Source organism: Thalassophryne amazonica, chromosome 9 (genome assembly GCF_902500255.1).
Source record: "Thalassophryne amazonica chromosome 9, fThaAma1.1, whole genome shotgun sequence".
NCBI lineage: Eukaryota > Metazoa > Chordata > Actinopteri > Batrachoidiformes > Batrachoididae > Thalassophryne > Thalassophryne amazonica.
In genome coordinates this window covers 38,993,623-39,018,229 of record NC_047111.1, presented here as the reverse complement: position 1 = coordinate 39,018,229, position 24,607 = coordinate 38,993,623, and the positions used below count along the sequence as shown (strand labels likewise).

Genomic DNA, 24,607 nt, shown 5'->3' with positions numbered 1-24,607 from the left:
TGAGAATCAATATAACTATGCCAGGTATAATAAAATGGTCATTAGATGTTGTAATGAATTCTCATATTCCCTCCTCCTCAGGTTCTGTCTCCAGGCTCCATCTTGGCCACACAGGGTGCTGGAGGCCAGCAGATCCTCCACGTCATCCACACCATCCCTTCAGTCAGCATGCCCAGTAAGGTGGGCCAGTTACAGACCATCCCTGTGGTGGTGCAGTCGCTGCCCGTTGTCTACACCACTATGCCCACTGACGGCGTTGCTACAGCAGCCATTACCGTGCCTCTTATCGGCAGCGATGGACGCTCAGAGGGATCTGGTGAGTGGCATAATGTATGGATTTCCAGGACATAAACACTGGAAAGTGCTGCTTCTGATGTTTGTCTACTTTATTGCTATTATGACAATAACTGCTGCAGTATTAGTGCTACCTTTTAGCCATGTCAGCACCATGGTGCTAAGGAAATAAAAATTTAAATGGATTTAAAAAAACGATGACTGTACCTTGACATTTGAAAACTCCATAATAGATAAGTTTACTTTTTACCATCTTAATTACAAGTAACCATTTTTGACAGTTAAGCCTCAGGGTCCTTACTGATTATTGATGATTGGTTTGTGTGACAGAAATTCCTTTTTTCACAAACTGCTAGAAAGTAAATGCTTGGATGACAGTTGGGTATCTACAGTAGAGCTTGAAAATAATTAAAGTCTCCGCCATCTATAATTGCTTATTGCAGTTATTAATGTATACTTCTGTTGGGAATATTTACTGTGCATTACATCAGCAGTAAATGAACTGGCCACAGCTAACTAAGTAGCTACCTACGACTACAGGGTTGATATACTCTTCTGGCCCACTGTAGTTGAAATTTCAGACCTTTTTGAACTAATCATTCATTGTTTCTTTATTTGTTGTTTCTTTTTATTGTTTCTTTAAAGCCCACCATATGAATAACAATTGACTAATTTTGGTGTCTCTTCACTGTACTCAATCTTTTCTGTTTCCTGTAGGGCTACAACAAAGGATTGTTTTTGATAATTGATAAAATTAATGATTACCACATTGATTAATTCACTAATCGGGTGATTAATAATAATATTTTTTTGTCTTGTTGCCTTGTGGTGTTATTCTTGTGTGCTAGCTAACAATGAGAAAATTAAACTATCTTTTCATAATAACTTTACCGGAGTGGCTATACGCCCAACCGTTGGTTCAATAAAGTAAATACGCGAGCATATACGGCCACCCACAACCGACCAATGCGCGTGCTTCTAAACTCACTTCCGGTTTCAACGTGGGAGGGTAAAAAGGCGGATATTTTTTTGCAGGAGGATTCACACCCTGTGGAGGGGCTGTGATCTAAAGCGGTTCTGTTTGGCTCATCGCACCCAGGGAACTGTGTCAAACTAACACCATCTTACAGCCAACAAGCAGCATTTTGTTCAAAAACTGTTTCGTCGTCCTTAACAGACTTCCTTTCAAAATGCTTATGAAGTTTGTCTCTTTTGATCCATTGTGGTGTTTTCGCAGTAATTAAAGGCGGCGCTGTTAAATGTGTCAAACATACGCCACAATAGAGCCTTAAAACGTGTAAAAACGTAGTTTAGATGCACAAAACATTTCAAATACACGATCACGGTTGGGCGAATAAGATAAGACATTATATTTATCTGCCCAACGGTTGGCGAATAAGGTAAGACATTATATTTATCTGCCCAACGGTTGGGCGTGTAGTGTTCAATGTATGACTTATCTGCCCAACGGTTGGCGAATAAGATAAGACATTATATTTATCTGCCCAACGGTTGGGCGTGTAGTGTTCAATGTATGACTTATCTGCCCAACGGTTGGGCGAATAAGGTAAGACATTATATTTATCTGCCCAACGGTTGGGCGTGTAGTGTTCAATGTATGACTTATCTGCCCAACGGTTGGGCGAATAAGGTAAGACATTATATTTATCTGCCCAACGGTTGGACGTGTAATGTTCAATGTATGACTTATCTGCCCAATGGTTGGGCGTATAGCCTTTGCTTAACTTTACTGAATGACATTAGTTAAAAGCAAAACAAAACAAAAATGAGTTCTGCTGAAGTCTGAATTATTGTTGTCCATAAACATGTGCAGGCCACACTGTGACACAGTATGAAGTGTCTTCATAACGCAGCTGGTAGGCAGCTAGTGAGTTAGCTAATAGCCCCAACTTGTGCTGTTTGACTATAACGGTGGAAGTTTTAATAAATCGGGAGGCAAAAGACCAACTCATACAGAAAACTGATCTTCCAGACCTCATGTTAACTTCAAAAGTCAGTGTTTAAAATCTGTTTATAAATGGAACATCACTACTGTATCAAATCTTAGGCTAACTAGCAAGTATACGTTAACTCTGGAGTCTTCATACAAAAACCGTGCCTAGAGTTGCACATTCACTTACTTTAACAATTTGTTGATATTATAGCATATTAAAGTACAAGACTGAAGATACACATTGCTACCATGAGCCCTTTTGTTTTTACATATGATCCTTGCTATCTAATCAGCATAGCTTCAGCTAGTTAGCGCTGTCTAAACCACACTCCCTTTTCACAGCTTCTAGTTTGTTTGTTTTTTTGTTTTTTTACGCAGGAGTGTTTTCTGTTGAATGCATTTTTTGTTTGTAGCTTTGGAAAATGTTTACACACTTTACACCATTTTGCCTCCAAAAGCTTTTTTAAATGGACCATGTTTGTACTTCACACTGTGTCAGATTCTGCTCAGAGAGTTGCTGTCTGAATGGGTTGAAAAGCCACTAAAGCAGACCTGGGCAAACTGCGGCCCGGGGGCCACATGCGGCCCTTTGCATGTCTCTGTCTGGCCCTCATGAGGTCTGTGATTATTATTACATATATTAAAAATGTCAAGCTTGTGTGTTGCAAATCATTAGAGAGGTTTATTTAGGTATATTTAAATATTTACATATTATTACAATAATAAAAATTACCTATAAATAGGTAATTTTTTGTAAAATTTGTAATGGGAGACAGCCGAGTTATCGATGGCGTGGCCCTCGGACATAATTCAGGTTCCCTATGTGGCCCCTTGTAAAAATTAATTGCCCACCCCTGCACTAAAGTAATAGTGAAGGCTGTAGTGAAATTATGGTGTGCCTTTGGTCTCTGAGGAGTAATGTGTCTCTCTACACAAGGACATGATCTGTGTTTGTGGTTTGTGCTATATTTGACTTCCCATCTTTCTGCCTTGTCTATCCTTCACACTCTGGAAAGTTTCCAAATGTTCTCGATGATTGATGTTCCCCAAAAGATGAAGACAGTTATGAATGAAGGGAATACTGTTGAGGGCAAAATTTCTCGTACAAGAATTATCTTGTCATAAATCTGCCAACATTTTGAAAAACAGATAAATCCTTAAGCATAGTAACACATCTTGTGGCCTGATTTACTAAAGTTTTGCATGCGTAAATGCATGGACAAACACCATAGCTCCCGCAAAACAGGGCATGCTCATTTACTAACGGCACACACTAAGGTTTAGTACGTATTTCTAATGTGCAAAATGGCGTGCATTATTCATGAAACACATTTACCTTCATGAATTTGTGGGATGGAGTGTGTCCACATGAGTGCACGAAATTGTGGGTGTTGAACATGCCAATAGGTGAAGTTTGTACTAGAACCTGACCCATATCAATTTTTGAGTGCCAATATGATACCCATATTGGGGAGAAAAAAAATTACGATACCGGTATATTTGGTAATGTATACACAAGTTAGCAATGATTATAAACATTTTGTTATCAAACCCTTATGACAAAGAAATGTAACTGAGGTTTGATGTTTTACATTTTAAACATGAACTTTATTACAGATAAATAGAAATGTAACCAACAACCAACCAAAGTACATCATGCTGCAGTCACTCTGCCTTCACTAGGTTGGCAGATGCCGTGTTGCATTGTTCTGTATTTGCATAAAATAGTTGAATTTTTGCATAAAATAGAGTTCCATTTTTGCCCCACCTAGATGGCAGCATAGTGAACACTCATCTCTCATCACAGTAAAATGCACACTCTCATTGAAAATGAATGGCAGCTGGTCGCTTTGCCTCTGTCTCCTGTAGCCAATGTGACTAAGGGGTGATGGGGGTCTCAGCCATGATTGCCCTCTGCTGGACAAACAATATAATAACACCATTTTAAAAAGTGTTTTATTGTTTTTTTAGTTTGCACACACAGATAGTTGCATTGAGCTTTTTTTTTTAATTACCAGGATGTGAACATGCTCAGTTATGTGGTAAAATCCTTGCGTAACTGAGCTTAAGCCACATAGCTGCAAGTGGTTTATTTGAATTTAATTTTTTGCCTTTACTGCTGCTAACACATTGAAAATCCTTATTTACACACTGCTTTTAATATGATGTTGCCACCAACAGTCATGTGCACAATTATCCTTAGTAAATGACCTACAAAGCATTCTCAATATGTAACATGTAAAAAAAATATGTAAACGTTTGGAAAGCCCACACAAATTAGCACTCGTTATATGGGATCTTACTAAATTAGGCTGTTTGTGTGTTAGCTTTGTGTAGGCTAAGCAACACAGTTACTGAGTAACTAAACACCTGTTATTCTTTAACCTTTCCTTGAGAGTGAACTTTGTCACAACATAACATATTCTGTTCCTCAAAAGTCCTGACCTTTTTGGGCACAGGGTATAATTTGGTGGTGTACGATGAAACTGTGGAAAAACACTGATGTGAGGATGTCTTTCTTTGAACTATACTCTGAATTTTAACCTCCTGTCTTTAGTCATCACACTGTCCACCTTGAACAACGAGCTGGACAGTTCACGTTTAGTGGTAGTGAACTGTGAGGCACAAGGAGGTGTAATTTATCCCTGAGCAAACAGCATGGGAAGGCCGACATTTGCTCAGGCAGGCCACTAAGTCAAGCCTCCGCCCCTCTGAAAAACTGTAGGAAAGTTCCCCAGTAGAGTCGGCCTGAACCACGATAGCCCAGAATGAAAACTAGTTCAATGGCTGTTGTAAACGTTGACAGGAGTCTCTGGCACACTCTCCTTCTTGAAAATGCTGAGTGCTTTAGTGATCTTCTAATGTTGTTGGTGATTGATTTAATTTCCCAACATCTATTTTAATAAATCTCTATCAATGAATTGAAAACTTCATCAAATAGACTCAACCGCAGGAGCTAAAGGCCCTGTTCTACTGCCACGAACTACACTTTTTTTGTTTGATACAAAGTCCTTCCAGCAGTGCCCAAGAATCCTTGTAAGACACCTAGTACCAAAGACATCCAGTCGTCACCTTAGGTCACTGCATAGCATGCAAGTCTCACAACCATACAGCAAGACGGGCAACACCACAACCCTAAAGACTTGGACTTTCATTCACCTGTAAAAATATCGGCATCGCCAAACACTTCTGTCCAGCAACCTCATGACTCCATCAGCTCTTCCCAGGCGCCTCTGTGTCAAAGCCCAGGAACCCAGAAACATGTATGTCACTGCTGAGATACCTGAAGGATGTACAATGGCTGAGTTCAGGAAGTTGTTAAAAAACAGAATCTTAAGGTGCCTTGACACTTACACAAATTTAAACCCCACACTGCCGCGCAATTCGTTGTGCCAATGCTACCCAGTTTATGGGTCCAGTGTCCAGCATTATTCCACTTTGACATTCAGGCACAACTGGTGGTTTGGTTAGTGGACCAAGCGCTTTGCCAACTGAGCTGTGGTTTGTTTGTTTGTTTGTTTGTTTTTTTTTAATCACAGGTTGTCCTCCAGATACACGTACAGAGCCCAGATGGAAAAATCAGTGAAGGCAGTCTTTAATAACTCATCAGGGATGTCAGCAGTGTAAATTCTGTCTTTATAGATTCCTACACTTTTTACAGTACAGTGAACACAACATGATCATAATTATCTGCATGGCTGCTCTGTGCTGGTTAAAATGAACAAAAAAGGGGGAGCAAGACTAAACAGATGGAAGAAAAAGAATTTCAGTCACCCACTTTACAAGAACTTCAAAATGTTTCCAAGTCAAAATTTCCCCAATGTCTTCAGAATAGTTGGGGGTGCAACGTTAACTACAAGGCAGAGACTTTCTTTCCACCTGCACCGCCCCTGTTCCTGGTCTTTTTTTGTTGTTGATTCTTTGCTTTTCTGGACTAATTTGTCTCTCAATGACCGCCACTTCTTTATACAATCATCAACCTCCAAACCAATGTTAATTGCAATTTCTCTCCATGAATCACAGGTCATTTGAGCAACTTTGTAGTTTTTTGACTCTGTTTTAAAGTTGGTCATATTTGGGGATGTTTCTGCTAAACGTTTCCTCTATTTCATCCATGATCGAAATGTAATTGGCATGTGCACTGCAAAAACTATTAAATCTGAAGGGAGAGGAAGGTGTGAAACTGCAAAAGTGACCAGTCATAGGTCCTTGTGGTCTCCATCATTTTGACGTGTAGTTTAAATTTTTGGAAGGTCCACGTCAGGCTAGGGAGAGGGTACGGTGCTATGGAGCTTTGAAAATGGAGAATCATAAATCAGGCTTAACCATGATCCCCTGTTCTTTAACACATCACATCCCAGATACCAGATTTCATTGCAGGGGGATCAGCAGTCATTCAGATCTGCTCCAAACTACATTTAAATTGAGGTCCATATTTTATTTTATTTAGAAATTGGTAATAATGCCAGGATGTGGCATCGTCCTCGTTTTAGCTGTAGTTGTTTTGGTCTAATATTATGGTAATTTCTGATAATTTTTCCCCATGTGTAATTTAGTATTTTCCTCTTGTGGTAATTCTGGTAATCTTCCTCCATGTTGTTTAGTATTTTCCTGTTGCTGGTAATTGTCTCTGTTATTTGGAATTTTCCTGTAATATTTATTTTTATGCTGTTAATGCATTGTTTTCCCAGTGTTCACTCTGGGTGTCTGTATTTTTTCCCTTCTGTGTTTATATGCCCCCTTGAAGTTCTGGGATTAATTGACCGGCTTCCTTTATAGCCGTGGTTTGAAAATCTTCCAGTCGCCAGATTGTATTAGATTCCACCCTGCTTTCTACTGTCCCAATTTACTTAGGCTTTAGTTAGTTTTTGATTCCACATTACAAACCCTTGCCGCCATTCTGGGCTCCTGTCTTTCGTGTGGCATCTTGGACTTTATGGTATGAGGATGATGTCTGGCTGCTGATCTGTGCTTTGGATAAGTCTGCTGCTTTGGATAAGTCTGCTGACCTAGGCCTAGTGAGCACCTTGTATGGCAGCACCCTCACATTGGGGTGAATGTGAGGCATTATTTGTAAAGCGCTTTGAGTGTCTGATGCAGATGGAAAAGCGCTATATAAATGCAGTCCATTTACCATTTATTTACTATTCTAACCCCTTAAAAGACCGTCACTGTACAGAACTCCCGTAGCTGAATGCCATGTTTTGGATAACTTTCTCCATTAGGGTTGTTCACCTCTGTTCTGAACCTGGGCTGTATTTTGAATACCCATTTGCCTACAACTCCTAGCTGTGTTTACTCCTACTGTGGACAGTAAAACCTGTTCAAATTGCCTTTTGTTGTGGTTCTCTGCGTTGGGGTCTTTGCCTAGATCCATTACAGTGGTATGCTCTGTCCGGCATTGATGATGAATGTTAAAATAATAAAATAAAATTCCTGGTTCCGCACCTAAATGAGTGGGGGTCTTTGCTGACCCCCACTCCAACCCTTCAGTGAGTTTCAAAATCAGCCTGTGAGTTTTTGAGTAGCCCTCGTGGACTCAGAGTTCAAACACATGTGAAAACTGAGGTAATAATATGTAATGAAACACAATAAGTTGATTGGCGATGAGTCTGATGCTCATTACTAAGATAAGATAAGACTTTATTGATCTCACAGTGGAGAAATTCACACTTTACGCCAGCTCTTAAAAAGACACACAAGATGGGTGCGAGTAGAGGAAGATGTGCATAAAACAAATTGTGTAAGGATAAGCAATAATAATAATACTTGGAATAATACAATAAAATAAGAAAATTAGGTAGAAATAGAATATGTATATCTGAGTATTATCTGAGTGCTTTTAGTTGAAAATGAATAATAGCTCAGTTTTTTTGGTGCACTTTGTAGTAGAGGCAGGCAAACGATTGAACAAGTGAACCAGAAGATAAGTGGAGTGAGGAAGCGAGTGTAGGTGATGGGAACATTGATAGTTATGTTGTTGTACCTGGAAGGAGCAGGAGGGAGCCAATGTTGCTGTTTTTGTGCTGCAGAGTTTTGTGGGAGGACAGCGGGCAATGTGTGGGGGGTGGGGGGGGGGGGTATATAGGTAGATGCAGGGGGAGGATGGGAGCAGTACTGGGCTGGGGCTGCAGGAGTGAGAGTTTGGGGAGGCTCAGTGAGGAGCAGAGGTCCAGAGGAAAGGAGATGGGTCGTTTTGCCTTTGAATGAAGGAGGCTACGTCCATGGAGGAGTGGGGGTGCTTTAATTGTCTCCAGAGACAAAGAACACCTCTCTTATCGGCTCACCCCCTTCACTCTCACACGTACCAGTGCACTCAGACATAAACACAACCCAAATTCCTTGTGTCACCCGTCCAGCTGCCCCGCCCTTCCCGGGTGGACGGTGTGACTGACACATTCCAACGGCGAGACGGAGGAAGGCAGCTTTCATTCATCAGGGCTTCACGTCTAATCACTCACATTCACACTCTGCTAGCAGTTATATTTTTGACCGGTGGGTGCACTGCTTTGGTAAGGCTGATCAATTTGGTAAGGTACACAGCAAGACATGACATTTTCAGTTTATGTCCAGACATGTACAAGTTTCATACTTACTATTATAAATACAGTATATACAGTATTTAACACATCAACATTTTTCTCAGTAAATACATTTCTAAAGGTGCTACTGACATGAAATTTCCACCATTAGTCAGTAACAACCCAAGTAATTCATAGATGCAAAGAAACCAAAACAAACAAGTACAGAAATTATGTGTAATAAAACAAAATGACATAGTGAAAAAGTATTGAGCACGCTTTCTGAAATTTATTTAATACTTCATATGAAAGCCATTCTTGGCGATGACGGCTTTAAGACAACTCCTGTATGTTGAAACTAGTCACATGCATTGCTCAGGTGTGATTTTTGCCCCATTCTACCACACAAATAGTCTTCAAGGTTCCGTGGACCTCTATTGTGAACTCTGATCTTTAGTTCTTTCCACAGATTTTTCCATTGGATTGAAGTCAGGTGATTGGCTGGACCATTCTAGCAGCTTTATTTTCATTCTCTGAAACCAACTGAAAATTTCCTTGGCTGTGTGTTTGCCATCATTGTCTTGCTGAAATGTCCACCCTTGTTTTATTTTTAATCATCCTGGTAGAGTTTTATCAAGACTGTCTCAGTACATTTTTCCAGTCATCCTTTCTTCAATTATATGAAATTTGCCAGTGCCAGATGCTGAAAAAAACAGCCCCACACCATGACCTCTAAACTTCACTGCGTATTTTGACATCCAAATTATTCAGGTTTGGTCTCATCTGACCAGACCCAGTATTTCACAGGCTTGTCTAAATGTTCTACAGCAAACTTTAAACAAGCTTCAACAATGTTTTTCTTCAGCAATGGAGTCTTGTATGGTGAGCATGCATACAGGGTGTTGTGGTTGAATCTATTACTTATTGTTTTCTTTGAAACAATTGTATCTGTTAATCCCAGGTCTTTCTGAAGTGGTCCTTGGCTCTTGGACAACTCTTCTGATAATTCTTTTCAGTCCTTTGTCAGAAATCTGTGCTCAATGGAACATTCAGAAGTTTAAAAATCCTTCTGTAACCAATGTCATCAGTATGTTTTGCAACAATAAGGTTGTTTAGATCTTGAGAGAGCTCTTTGCTTTTCCCCATCATGAGATTTCTTGTGTGACACCTTGGTAATGAGGCATGTTTTTATAGGCCATCAGTTGGGACTAAACTTACTGATATTAATTTGCACTGGAAAGGGGCAGGACTGTTTTCTAATTACTGATAGGTTTCAGCTGGTGTCTTGGCTTTCCGTGCCTTTTTGCACCTCTCTTTCGTCAGGTGTTAAATACTTTTTTCCTGTCTTTTCACATGATTACACATAACTTAATTTATGGACATCTATGGTTTGATTTCTTTGCATGTATGGATTACTTTGGTTATTACCAACATCTTACGAAACAAAGCACCTTTAGAAATATATTTACTGAGAAAAAAGGTGTCATGTTCAATACTTATTTTACCTGCTTTATGTATACATGCAATTGCTCCTTTTAGCAAAAAGACAGATTTATGTTTATGTTAATGGGTGTGCACTTCTGGATGTGTCCGTTTGGACTGACACATCCGGTTCAAGGCCACAACTGCCCCATCTTCCATGTACTTCTAGTGTTTTGCCAGGAAGGACATCCATTGTAAAATGGGCCAAATCAACATGCAGCCCATAAACCAGATCAACTTTGGTAACCCAGAGAACCCAAAAGATACTTGTTTATTAACATTCCCATGCTTACCCACCTTTACACCTTTTATAATAAGGTATTATTGGCTATAGGCATCTTAAAACGGTGTCAATGTTTGACATAAAAAATACCCCATAGCTATGACACGTTATACCTTTATGTCTGTCCATCCATTGAATCAGTCAGGTGTCTGTGCATCTCTCTGTTTGTCAAACAAAATATAAAAAGCAAGCATGTTAGTAATTTTCTCAAGTGGTCAGAAAATAGTGTGATTTTAACTTTGCAAATATAATGTACTAAAGGTACTGGAGAACCAAAAATATCTTGGCGTAACTATAATTATTGCTTTTAAAAAGCCACTAAGAAGCAGGGAGCTCAAACTACAAAATGATTTTTCACTATGTTGACTAAATGCCCCCCCCCCCCCAATAAAAAAAAAAAAAGTAGTTTGATCAAGTAGTTCCATGAATCTTGTTGTATGATTCAGATGTGTGGGGACATGAGGCAGCACGGTTACTTATACTGTTGCCGCACAGCAAGAAGGTCAAGGGATTGATTCCCACCTGAGGCCTTTGTGTGTGGAGTTTGCATGTTCTCCCAGTGTTTGTGTGGGTTTCCTCTGGGTGCTCCGGTTTCCTCCCACATTTAAAGACATGCATGTTAGGTGAATTGGAAACTTTATAATTGCTCAGGTCTCCCTTGCAAAAGTGATCTCAATCTCAATGGGACTAACCTGGTTAAATAAAAGTTAAAAAAATGAGGACAAATTCTTAACTGAATCTTGTCGTATTCATTTTATTTTAAGGTCAGTAAAAATATTGTCATTTGAGCAGTGTATGAGGAGATCAGTAAATTCAAACTGGTAAGAAAGGGTGAATGTAGTTAATACAGTTGTGGTCAGACATTTACATACACTCATCATGGACATGAATGTCATGAGTCAGAGTCTCATGTACTCATAGTTTTTACAAACACACCCAAACCTTTACGATGGGATCTCAATCCCATCATCACATCTTCCGAAGAGGAAGCAGAGATGGGGGACTCGGAGGCGGACTCATCCATTACCCAGGCCGAAGTCACCGAGGTGGTCAGAAAGCTCCTCAGTGGCAAGGCTCCTGGGGTGGATGAAATCCGTCTGGAGTACTTTAAGTCTTTGGATGTTGTGGGACTGTCTTGGTTGACATGTCTCTGCAACATCGCGTGGCAGTCAGGGACAGTGCCTCTGGAATGGCAGACCGGGGTGGTGGTCCCTCTGTTTAAGAAGGGGGACCGGAGGGTGTGTTCCAACTACAGGAGGGGTCACACTCCTCAGCCTCCCTGGTAAGGTCTATTCCAGAGTACTGGAGAGGAGAATTCGACCGATAGTCGAACCTCGGATTCAGGAGGAGCGGCGTGGTTTTTGTCCTCGTCACAGCACACTGGACCAGCTCTACACCCTCCATCGGGTGCTCGAGGGTTCATGGGAGTTCACCCAACCAGTCCACATGTGCTTTGTGGATCTGGAGAAGGCATTCGACCGTGTCCCTCGAGGCGCCCTGTGGGGGGTGCTCCAGGAGTACGGGGTCCGGGGTTCTTTGCTAAGGGCTATCCGGTCCCTGTACGACCGCAGCAGGAGCTTGGTCTGCATTGCCAGTAGTAAGTCGAGCCTGTTTCCAGTGCATGTTGGCCTCGCCAGGGCTGCCCTTTGTCAACGGTTCTGTTCATTACCTTTATGGATGGAATTTCTAGGCGCAGACAGGGTGTAGAGGGGTCCAGTTTGGGAACCACAGAATCTCGTCTCTGCTGTTTGTGGACAATGTGGTTCTGTTGGCTTCGTCAAATCAGGACCTTCAGCGTGCACTAGAGTGGTTTGCAGCCGAGTGTGAAAATCAGCACCTTCAAATCCGAGGCCATGGTTCTTGGCCAGAAAAAGGTGCTTTGCCCTCTTCAGGTTGGTGGGGTGTCCTTGCCTCAAGTGGAGCAGTTTAAGTATCTCAGGGACTTGCTCACAAGAGTGAGGGATGGATGGAGCGTGAGATCAACAGATGGATTGGTGCAGTGTCTGCAGTGATGCGGTCACTGTATCAGACCGTCATGGTGAAGAGAGAGCTGAGCAGGGGGGCAAAGCTCTCGATTTACCGATCGATCTACGTTCCGACCCTCACCTATGGTCATGAGATTTGGCTCATGACCGAAAGAACAAGATCGCTAGTACAAGTGGCCGAGATAAGTTTCCTCCGCAAGGTGGCCGGGTGCTCCATTAGAGATAGGGTGAGGAGCTCGGTCACTCGGGAGGAGCTCGCAGTTGACCCGCTGTTCCTCCACGTCGAAAGGAGCCAGCTGTGGTGGCTTGGGCATCTTTTCCAGATGCCCCCTGGATGCCTCGCTGGAGAGGTGTTCCGGGCATGTCTCATTGGGAGGAGGCCCCGGGGAAGATCCAGGACATGCTGGAGGGACTACATCTCTCAGCTGGCTTGGGAACGCCTCAGGGTTGCCCCGGAGGAGCTGCAGGAGGTGAGTGTGGATTGGGAGGTCTGGGCGGTTTGCTTGAGCTGCTGCCCCCGCGACCCGACCTCGGATGAAGCGGAAGAAAATGGATGGATGGATGGACCCAAACCTTTAGTAAACCATACCCTAAATGTGTACAAGATGAACATGCTGTGTAGTTCAGAGGATGCTCTGACAATATAATAAAGAGATTGTTTATGTTTAAAGATTTGTAACATATTCATTTATTATTGTTAATTCTGTTTGTAGGTCAGCAGGTGCTTGAATACTCTTTTGTTGATTTTAACTTATTGAACATGTTGTTAAGGGTTTTTTTTTTTCAATCAGTTTTTGTTAATTACCTATTTTCTGCCAACATACTTACATTGAAGAATTTGGTTTGAGATTAACTGTTGATTATCAGAAAAATAGAATTAGTTAAATGACATGGATCCTTTAGTGTCAGACTGCACAGTGTTTAGGGGAACAAAAATATTATTTTACTCCATATCCCATGTATCCGATAACCTGTGGCTCACTGACGATACTAAACTGTTGGTTTGTTCTGCTTTTCCAGTCTGTTACAGGAGCCTTTACATATCAGTGATTGTTGTAGAGTGTTTTCTTGCTTCAACCTCATTTTCAGTAGGCAGTCTAGAACCTTCACTCTTTGCTCTCTATTTTGGGCCATCTTCTTGAGGTTCCATCTGTCTGTGTTGGGTACATTTATCTGTAGACTGGCTGACAGAATGCTGTTGTAGATGTCTCAGCCCAGTCTGTTGTTGCCATCATGAGTTGTGTACATCACCAGTAACGATATGTGAGCCTTTTCCAGAAGCTGCCATTCAATCCCAATAAAATGATCTCCACATTTCAGACGACCTTGCGTGTTTTGGATGGTGATCAGATCCTTTCTCCCCCCACACTTTGGACATACCATCACGTCGGTAGAATTTAGTCCAGAGTCTCATCAGTCCATAAAACTTTGTTCCAGATCCATTTTGGCCCATCTCTGTACTCTTTGACAAATTCCAGTGTTTCTTTCCTTCTTACCGCTGTTGAGCAGTTTGTATCTTGTGCTTTGGCCTGTATACATCTGATGTCAAAGTCTTCATGAAGTGAGTTGTGTTACCTTCTCACCACTGCTCTTCGCAGGTTGTTGTTGAAGTCACTAACTGTTGTTTGGGGCGGTTTTCTTAACATGGTTTCTGTCACTGTTGTTTTCCTTGATTGATCAATTCGTTGTGTGTCACCCAGTACTCCCGTTATTCCTTAATGTTTCGGAACTCTCCTAATTGTTGTATTAGCTATGCTCAGTGCTTGTGCAATGCCTCCGTTTGGCTTCCCCTCTGTTCTCAACTTCTCACCCCCAGAATGCCTTACTTTAACCCAATAAATTGCTCCTCTTTTACGTTGGCTCATCCTTTTTAGTAACGCCTGCAGTTTTCACAGGTAACACATATGAGTGACTTAGTGGCTTTCACCATTACATACTTTCCTGCTTAAATGGTCCCTCACTTTTGAGATCTGCCTCAGGCATCATTTTTTAAATTTTAATATGAAGAAGCCCGAATTACCATACTTTTCTGAGTATAAGTCGCACATTTGTTTCTGTATCATCAGCTCTTTAATTTTGGGATTTTCGTGCATTGTTGTAGCCAGTGGTGGGCACAGCTAACCAAAACGTTAACCTTGATAACCGCTAATCAGCTAACTGAAAAGTTATTTTTTATAACACTAAACTGATAAACCACAAAAAAATATTGTGGAAACTACTGCTAACCGCTAACTTTCAGTATTGTTGTCAGTACATTCTCAGCTACCAACAAGTCACTTTTGAGTTTAAGCACCGCCAATGCTTCTGATTAGAATCAAAGACTATCACAAACCCAACACAATCAAGGAGCCAGCGCTTCTATTTTTGTGCGCCCTGCCAACTGCTGTAAGAAACAGTCATTTCTCTTCACAACATACAGCGGTCCAGCCATGCAGTAGATGGGTCAAAATGCATAGAACACTGCCATCTGCTGAATGGCAGTGTGAATGACACACGGTTGTTGCTGAATCGCAACTTAAACAGAATTTTCAGTTTTGCAAATGCCTTTTTTAAAAATTGGGAAAAAATGACATTTTACATATAATGAATCAATCAATCAATCAATTTAATTTATATAGCGCCAAATCACAACAAACAGTTGCCCCAAGGTGCTTTATATTGTAAGGCAAGGCCATACAATAATTACGTAAAAACCCCAATGGTCAAAACGACCCCCTGTGAGCAAGCACTTGGCGACAGTGGGAAGGAAAAACTCCCTTTTAACAGGAAGAAACCTGCAGCAGAACCAGGCTCAGGGAGGGGCAGTCTTCTGCTGGGACTGGTTGGGGCTGAGGGAGAGAACCAGGAAAAAGACATGCTGTGGAGGGGAGCAGAGATCAATCACTAATGATTAAATGCAGAGTGGTGCATACAGAGCAAAAAGAGAAAGAAACACTCAGTGCATTATGGGAACCCCCCAGCAGTCTAAGTCTATAGCAGCATAACTAAGGGATGGTTCAGGCTCACCTGATCCAGCCCTAACTATAAGCTTTAGCAAAAAGGAAAGTTTTAAGCCTAATCTTAAAAGTAGAGAGGGTGTCTGTCTCCCTGATCTGAATTGGGAGCTGGTTCCACAGGAGAGGAGCCTGAAAGCTGAAGGCTCTGCCTCCCATTCTACTCTTACAAACCCTAGGAACTACAAGTAAACTTGCAGTCTGAGAGCGAAGCGCTCTATTGGGGTGATATGGTACTATGAGGTCCCTAAGATAAGAAGGGACCTGATTATTCAAAACCTTATAAGTAAGAAGAAGAATTTTAAATTCTATTCTAGAATTAACAGGAAGCCAATGAAGAGAGGCCAATAGATATGCTCTCTCCTTCTAGTCCCCGTCAGTACTCTAGCTGCAGCATTTTGAATTAACTGAAGGCTTTTCAGGGAACTTTTAGGACAACCTGATAATAATGAATCACAATAGTCCAGCCTAGAGGAAATAAATGCATGAATTAGTTTTTCAGCATCACTCTGAGACAAGACCTTTCTAATTTTAGAGATATTGCGTAATTGCAAAAAAAGCAGTCTTACATATTTGTTTAATATGCGCTTTGAATGACATATCCTGATCAAAAATGACTCCAAGATTTCTCACAGTATTACTAGAGGTCAGGGTAATGCCATCCAGAGTAAGGATCTGGTTAGACACCATGTTTCTAAGATTTGTGGGGCCAAGTACAATAACTTCACTTTTATCTGAGTTCTAAAAGCAGGAAATTAGAGGTCATCCATGTCCTTATGTCTGTAAGACAATCCTGCAGTTTAGCTAATTGGTGTGTGTCCTCTGGCTTCATGGATAGATAAAGCTGGGTATCATCTACGTAACAATGAAAATTTAAGCAATGGCGTCTAAATACTGCCTAAGGGAAGCATATATAAAGTGAATAAAATTGGTCCTAGCACAGAACCTTGTGGAACTCCATAATTAACCTTAGTCTGTGAAGAAGATTCCCCATTTACATGAACAAATTGTAATCTATTAGATAAATATGATTCAAACCACCGCAGCGCAGTGCCTTTAATACCTATGGCATGCTGTAATCTCTGTAATAAAATTTTATGGTCAACAGTATCAAAAGCAGCACTGAGGTCTAACAGAACAAGCACAGAGATGAGTCCACTGTCTGATGCCATAAGAAGATCATTTGTAACCTTCACTAATGCTGTTTCTGTACTATGATGAATTCTAAAACCTGACTGAAACTCTTCAAATAGACCATTCCTCTGCAGATGATCAGTTAGCTGTTTTACAACTACCCTTTCAAGAATTTTTGAGAGAAAAGGAAGGTTGGAGATTGGCCTATAATTAGCTAAGATAGCTGGGTCAAGTGATGGCTTTTTAAGTAATGGTTTAATTACTGCCACCTTAAAAGCCTGTGGTACATAGCCAACTAATAAAGATAGATTGATCATATTTAAGATCGAAGCATTAAATAATGGTAGGGCTTCCTTGAGCAGCCTGCTAGGAATGGGGTCTAATAGACATGTTGATGGTTTGTATGAAGTAACTAATGAAAATAACTCAGACAGAACAATCTGAGAGAAAGAGTCTAACCAAATACCGGCATCACTGAAAGCAGCCAAAGATAACGATACGTCTTTGGGATGGTTATGAGTAATTTTTTCTCTAATAGTTAAAATTTTATTAGCAAAGAAAGTCATGAAGTCATTACTAGTTAAAGTTAAAGGAATACTCGGCTCAATAGAGCTCTGACTCTTTGTCAGCCTGGCTACAGTGCTGAAAAGAAACCTGGGGTTGTTCTTATTTTCTTCAATTAGTGATGAGTAGTAAGATGTCCTAGCTTTACGGAGGGCTTTTTTATAGAGCAACAGACTCTTTTTCCAGGCTAAGTGAAGATCTTCTAAATTAGTGAGACGCCATTTCCTCTCCAACTTACGGGTTATCTGCTTTAAGCTCCGAGTTTGTGAGTTATACCACGGAGTCAGGCACTTCTGATTTAAAGCTCTCTTTTTCAGAGGAGCTACAGCATCCAAAGTTGTCTTCAATGAGGACGTAAAACTATTGACGAGATACTCTATCTCACTTACAGAGTTTAGGTAGCTACTCTGCACTGTGTTGGTATATGGCATTAGGGAACATAAAGAAGGAAACATATCCTTAAACCTAGTTACAGTGCTTTCTGAAAGACTTCTAGTGTAATGAAACCTATTCCCCACTGCTGGGTAGTCCATCAGAGTAAATGTAAATGTTATTAAGAAATGATCAGACAGAAGGGAGTTTTCAGGGAATACTGTTAAGTCTTCAATTTCCATACCATAAGTCAGAACAAGATCTAAGATATGATTAAAGTGGTGGGTGGACTCATTTACATTTTGAGCAAAGCCAATTGAGTCTAATAATAGATTAAATGCAGTGTTGAGGCTGTCATTCTCAGCATCTGTGTGGATGTTAAAATCGCCCACTATAATTATCTTATCTGAGCTAAGCACTAAGTCAGACAAAAGTTCTGAAAATTCACAGAGAAACTCACAGTAACGACCAGGAGGACGATAGATAACAACAAATAAAACTGTTTTTTGGGACTTCCAATTTGGATGGACAAGACTAAGAGTCAAGCTTTCAAATGAATTAAAGCTCTGTCTGGGTTTTTGATTAATTAATAAGCTGGAATGGAAGATTGCTGCTAATCCTCCGCCTCGGCCCGTGCTACGAGAGTTCTGGCAGTTAGTGTGACTCGGGGGTGTTGACTCATTTAAACTAACATATTCATCCTGCTGTAACTAGGTTTCTGTAAGGCAGAATAAATCAATATGTTGATCAATTATTATATCATTTACTAACAGGGACTTAGAAGAGAGAGACCTAATGTTTAATAGACCACATTTAACTGTTTTAGTCTGTGGTGCAGTTGAAGGTGCTATATTATTTTTTCTTTTTGAATTTTTATGCTTAAATAGATTTTTGCTGGTTATTGGTAGTCTGGGAGCAGGCACCGTCTCTACGGGGATGGGGTAATGAGGGGATGGAGGAATCAGTGATCGGAGGTTCAGTTTACCCATAATGCATTTTGGCATCTGTGTGTTAATGTTCAAAACTTCAGAATTAGTGCATTATTTTAAAATTAAAAGATATGTGTTATATTTCACCATTACTGTGTTTAAAAAAAAAAAAGTTAGCGGACTAAATTATCGGAACTAAATTTAGCGGACGCTAACTGGTCCGCTGATGTTTTTTTTTTTTTTTTTAAGTTATCTGAAAAGTAAATCCACAAACAAAAAAGTTAGCTTTGCTAATTAGCAGTTAGCGGATTAGCGGAATTGTGCCCAACACTGGTTGTAGTGTACTTTTTATTGCTGTCATTTATCTTATTATTATTATTATGGTTTATTTTGTTTAATACTTTGATTCCTGGGAAAGTCCTACGTAAATAATCATTATAATTATTGGGGGCTGCTGGATGACCCCTGCCTGTGGCATAACCACCTGCATGGACTTCTCATCCAATACATATTCTTTTGTTATTATGTCATGTTATGAATTCCTGTTTTCTGTTTTGTTTTGTTTGTTTTTTTTGCCTCTTGCAAAGCTTTGTAAAAACCTTGTAACTGTTAGTATGGTTTAAGCAGTGGGTCACCCCTCTGAGTCTGGTCTGCTTGATGATTCAGAGGGAGTTTTTCCTTACCACTGCCACCTATGTGCTTGCTCTAGGGGTTGGTAAGGTTAGACCTTACTTGTGTGAAACACCTTGAGGCAGCTTTGTTGTGATTTGGTGCTATATAATTTAAATAAATTGAATTAAGAAAAAAACATGTCATTTTCAGTATATAAGTTGCACCAGAGTATGTCGCAGGGCCTCCCAAACATGTATAAACAAAAATACTCCTACTTATACTCCTGAAAATATGGTACCTTTAAAAAAAAAAAAAAAAAAAAAAAAAAAGTGTCACAAAATGTTTAATTGTGTAAAAATCCAAGCTTGCCCAAACTTTTGCATCTGTGTGTGTGTGTGTGTGTGTGTGTGTGTGTGTGTGTGTGTGTGTGCGTGCGTGCGTGCACATATGTGACTCAACAGGACCTCAGTGTAAAACAGACTTTTCTCCCTTTGGTGAAGAGCCGGTATTGGTATTAAAAACTTCTGTCAGATGTTGATGGCAGTGAACACAGACTTGTAATTTCCTCAAGAGATTTGTCTAAGTTAATTGCAAATTAGCTTTGAGTTCTGCAGAATATGTTTCTATTAACATCTGTTCACTTTGTCTTTTTCACACTTTGACACTGTAAAATGTTTAATTCTGTCTGAAAGCTTGGCATTTTGGCTGGACTTTGTTGTTTTCCACATTAAAATAAAATGCTCACTGAACAGAGGATTAGAAACACTGAAACAAAGATGGATGTTTGAGAGAAAGCCTGAGAAATGAGAACTGGCTGCAGATTTGATAGATCACTTGACTGTTAGAACAGTTTAAGTCTGTCATGGAAAATTGCTGGAATCAAGGCATTGTTAAAAAGTTATTAACCCCCTGCTGCAGTGCCGCCTTCTCCTACTTCTGTCTGTTGCACTTCATCCATTTCATCATTTCATTCATTTACTGATTCATCTCTTCTTGCCTCTCGTGGCCTCCCTCGTGTTCCATGTGTTTTGTCCGTTCTTCCTTGCTGTATGACTCGCACTCTTCCTGCCTTAATTTTTTTTACATCATCTGCCCATCTTCTGATCATGCCTCATTCTTCTATCTTTTTTTGTTGTTGTTCATCTCTGCAGTTCGCATTAAACCCGGTTCTACGTCTCCGGTGGAGTATCACAGTGACAGTGACGCAGAGAGCGGGACAGAATCTGGATCAGCTTCCCTTAGTGCCCAGAGCATCGACGCAGGGTGAGTCCAGTCCTTATGTGTCTTTTTAAATATATATATGTATATATATATATATATATATATATATATATATATATATATATATATATGTGTGTGTGTGTGTGTGTGTACAGCAGTGTTCAGAATAATAGTAGTGCTATGTGACTAAAAAGATTAATCCAGGGCTATTAGTAAAAAAGAAAAAGAAAAGGGGGTGTTCACAATAATAGTAGTGTGGCATTCAGTCAGTGAGTTTGTCAATTTTGTGGAACAACCAGGTGTGAATCAGGTGTCCCCTATTTAAGGATGAAGCCAGCACCTGTTGAACATGCTTTTCTCTTTGAAAGCCTGAGGAAAATGGGACATTCAAGACATTGTTCAGAAGAACAGCGTAGTTTGATTAAAAAGTTGATTGGAGAGGGGAAACTTATACGCAGGTGCAAAAAATTATAGGCTGTTCATCTACAGTGATCTCCAGTGCTTTAAAATGGACAAAAAAAACAGAGACGCATGGAAGAAGACGGAAAACAACCATCAAAATGGATAGAAGAATAACCAGAATGGCAAAGGCTCACCCATTGATCAGCTCCAGGATGATCAAAGACAGTCTGGAGTTACCTGTAAGTGCTGTGACAGTTAAAAGACGCCTGTGTGAAGCTAATTTATTTGCAAGAATCTCCCGCAAAGTCCCTCTGTTAAATAAAAGACATGTGCAGAAGAGGTTACAATTTGCCAAAGAACACATCAACTGGCCTAAAGAGAAATGGAGGAATATTTTGTGGACTGATGAGAGTAAAATTGTTCTTTTTGGGTCCAAGGGCCGCAGAGAGTCTGTGAGTTGACCCCCAAACTCTGAATTCAAGCCACAGTTCACAGTGAAGACAGTGAAGCATGGTGGTGCAAGCATCATGATATGGGCATGTTTCTCCTACTATGGTGTCGGGCCTATATATTGCATACCAGGTATCATGGATCAGTTTGGATATGTCAAAATACTTGAAGAAGTCATGTTGCCTTATGCTGAAGAGGACATACCCTTGAATGGGTGTTTCAACAAGACAATGACCCCAAGCACACTAGTAAATGAGCAAAATCTTGGTTCCAAGCCAACAAAATTAATGCCTCGCAGATGTGAAGAAATCATGAAAAACTGTGATTATACAACTAAATACTAGTTTAGTGATTCACAGGCTTGCTAAAAAAGCAGTTTGAACATAATAGTTTTGAGTTTGTAGCGTCAACAGCAGATGCTACTATTATTGTGAACACCCCCTTTTCTATTTTTTTTTTTTTTACTAATAGCCCAGTTTCATAGCCTTAAGAGTGTGCATATCATGAATGCTTGGTCTTGTTGGATTTGTGAGAATCTACTGAATCTGCTGGTACCTTGTTTCCCATGTAACAATAAGAAATATACTCAGAACCTGGATTAATCTTTTTAGTCACATAGCACTACTATTATTCTGAACACTACTGTATATATAAAGTTGTAGCTTTAAGATAAGTTTGATTTGAAATTGGAGCTTTTTCAAACTGTTCTTTTTAAAATTGAACCAAGCAGGATAACCAGGAGCAAGCAGCAAAATGCAGTTGACAAAACTGCAAGGAAAATATTTTTCTGCTTTATCTATCCATGAAGCCAGAGGACACACACCAATTAGCTAAACTGCAGGATTGTCTTACAGACATAAAGACATGGATGACCTCTAATTTCCTGCTTTTAAACTCAGATAAAACTGAAGTTATTGTACTTGGCCCCACAAATCTTAGAAACATGGTGTCTAACCAGATCCTTACTGTGGATGGCATTACCCTGACCTCTAGTAATACTGTGAGAAATCTTGGAGTCATTTTTGATCAGGATATGTCATTCAAAGCGCATATTAAACAAATATGTAGGACTGCTTTTTTGCATTTACGCAATATCTCTAAAATCAGAAAGGTCTTGTCTCAGAGTGATGCTGAAAAACTAATTCATGCATTTATTTCCTCTAGGCTGGACTATTGTAATTCATTATTATCAGGTTGTCCTAAAAGTTCCCTAAAAAGCCTTCAGTTAATTCAAAATGCTGCAGCTAGAGTACTGACGGGGACTAGAAGGAGAGAGCATATCTCACCCATATTGGCCTCTCTTCATTGGCTTCCTGTTAATTCTAGAATAGAATTTAAAATTATTCTTCTTACTTATAAGGTTTTGAATAATCAGGTCCCATCTTATCTTAGGGACCTCGTAGTACCATATCACCCCAATAGAGCGCTTCACTCTCAGACTGCAGGCTTACTTGTAGTTCCTAGGGTTTGTAAGAGTAGAATGGGAGGCAGAGCCTTCAGCTTTCAGGCTCCTCTCCTGTGGAACCAGCTCCCAATTCAGATCAGGGAGACAGACACCCTCTCTACTTTTAAGATTAGGCTTAAAACTTTCCTTTTTGCTAAAGCTTATAGTTAGGGCTGGATCAGGTGACCCTGAACCATCCCTTAGTTATGCTGCTATAGACGTAGACTGCTGGGGGGTTCCCATGATGCACCGTTTCTTTCTCTTTTTGCTCTGTATGCACCACTCTGCATTTAATCATTAGTGATCGATCTCTGCTCCCCTCCACAGCATGTCTTTTTCCTGGTTCTCTCCCTCAGCCCCAACCAGTCCCAGCAGAAGACTGCCCCTCCCTGAGCCTGGTTCTGCTGGAGGTTTCTTCCTGTTAAAAGGGAGTTTTTCCTTCCCACTGTAGCCAAGTGCTTGCTCACAGGGGGTCGTTTTGACCGTTGGGGTTTTACATAATTATTGTATGGCCTTGCCTTACAATATAAAGCACCTTGGGGCAACTGTTTGTTGTGATTTGGCGCTATATAAAAAAATTGATTGATTGATTGATTGATTACCTTAATTTCCTGTGTGTACGCTATAAGACACACATCTGTAAAGGTTTTTGCCAGGAGAGTTGGTGTAAACATTTAATCTGCCATATTTTTTTTAACAAGCCTCCGTTTGTCTTTCTGAACCCAGTGGGCAATTTTGTCCTCCTATCTCGACATGCAACTAGTGATCCATGTTCCAAACTTGCTTATTCCTGTTAAGGGTCATAGGGTTTGTTTAACTTGGTCATAAACAATAATCATAACTTCTACCAATTTTTTTTTTTAACCTTATACTCCATGACCTCCATGGGAAGGTGATGGTGGTTAAGTGTTGGGCTTCAGACCAGAGGATCCTCTGTTCAAAACCCAAAGGCCCTCGGGCAAGGTCCTTAATCCCTAGTTACTCCCGGTGTGTAGTTAGCACCTTGCATGGTAGCACCCTGTCATCAGTGTGTGAGTGTGTTTCTGTGAATGGGTGAATATGAGGCATAATTGTAAAGTGCTTTGAGCTTCTGATGCAGATGGAAAAGCGCTATATAAATGCAGTCCATTTACCATTTACCACAAATTTGTCACCAGCGTGCTGGCCATGCGGTTAGTGAGCATGTTTTCAGAGTAGATGGTTCCTGGTTCAAGACTACACCTGCCCCTTCCACTTATGTAATTTGGAGTTGTATCAGGAGGGGCATCTGGCATAAAACTAGTGCCGAATCAACATACAGATCCATAATGGATCTGCTGTGGTGAAAAAGGGAAAAGTCAGAAGCACTTACTTCATATTGCAGAAATTTGTCATAAAATGTTTGTTTTGTTCATAAAAATAATGGCCAAAATTTATAGGCATTTATGGACAGAACATTTTATGGAAAAAAGATAAACATGTCCCCCTTAAGGAAAGTGTACATGTGAAAGATGGTTTGTTTTCACTATGAATGTTTGAATGTCGATGAAGGGAAAGGTCTGCGTTAATACAAAGTGTGTTAATGTGTGTCATTTTGTGGTGTCTTATGTCTGCATGTGTTAGTATATCTTATGGGGTTAATGTAGGTCAACACTTTTCTCAGAAACACTTTAAAGGACAAGTGGCACGTTACGTAACATCTCTGTTAGTAATACATCATCAGAGTATTCCTGATTGTACATCTATACGTGCACATATGGTAATAATTAGTCGTCGCTAGTGTATTTTATTGCTAATTATCACTCAGCAAGTCAGCAGGTGTGTTTCTGGAAAACGTCTTACTCTGCATTTCTCCGCATGCAACATACATTTTAGGAAAAGCAGAAACATCCTGATAGCCAACAGACAGAGTGCAATGAAGGCTGCTACGTCTGATAACGAAGCTTCTGAGCTTCCGTTCGAAAGTGACGGTTTGGATTTACATAAAA

At 40.4% G+C, this 24,607-nt stretch overlaps 1 protein-coding gene across 3 annotated transcripts in view; it reads left to right on the top strand.

Annotated features, from left to right (window-relative positions):
- The window catches only part of klf8 (Kruppel-like factor 8), a 192,335-nt gene that overhangs the window by 155,429 nt on the left and 12,299 nt on the right, over nt 1-24,607 (top strand). For all 3 annotated transcript variants that reach the window (XM_034177916.1, XM_034177915.1, XM_034177917.1), the window contains exons 4-5: nt 82-316; nt 20,275-20,386. In XM_034177916.1, coding sequence (XP_034033807.1) covers nt 82-316; nt 20,275-20,386 — 347 coding nt within the window. The remainder of the gene's footprint in view (nt 1-81; nt 317-20,274; nt 20,387-24,607) is intronic.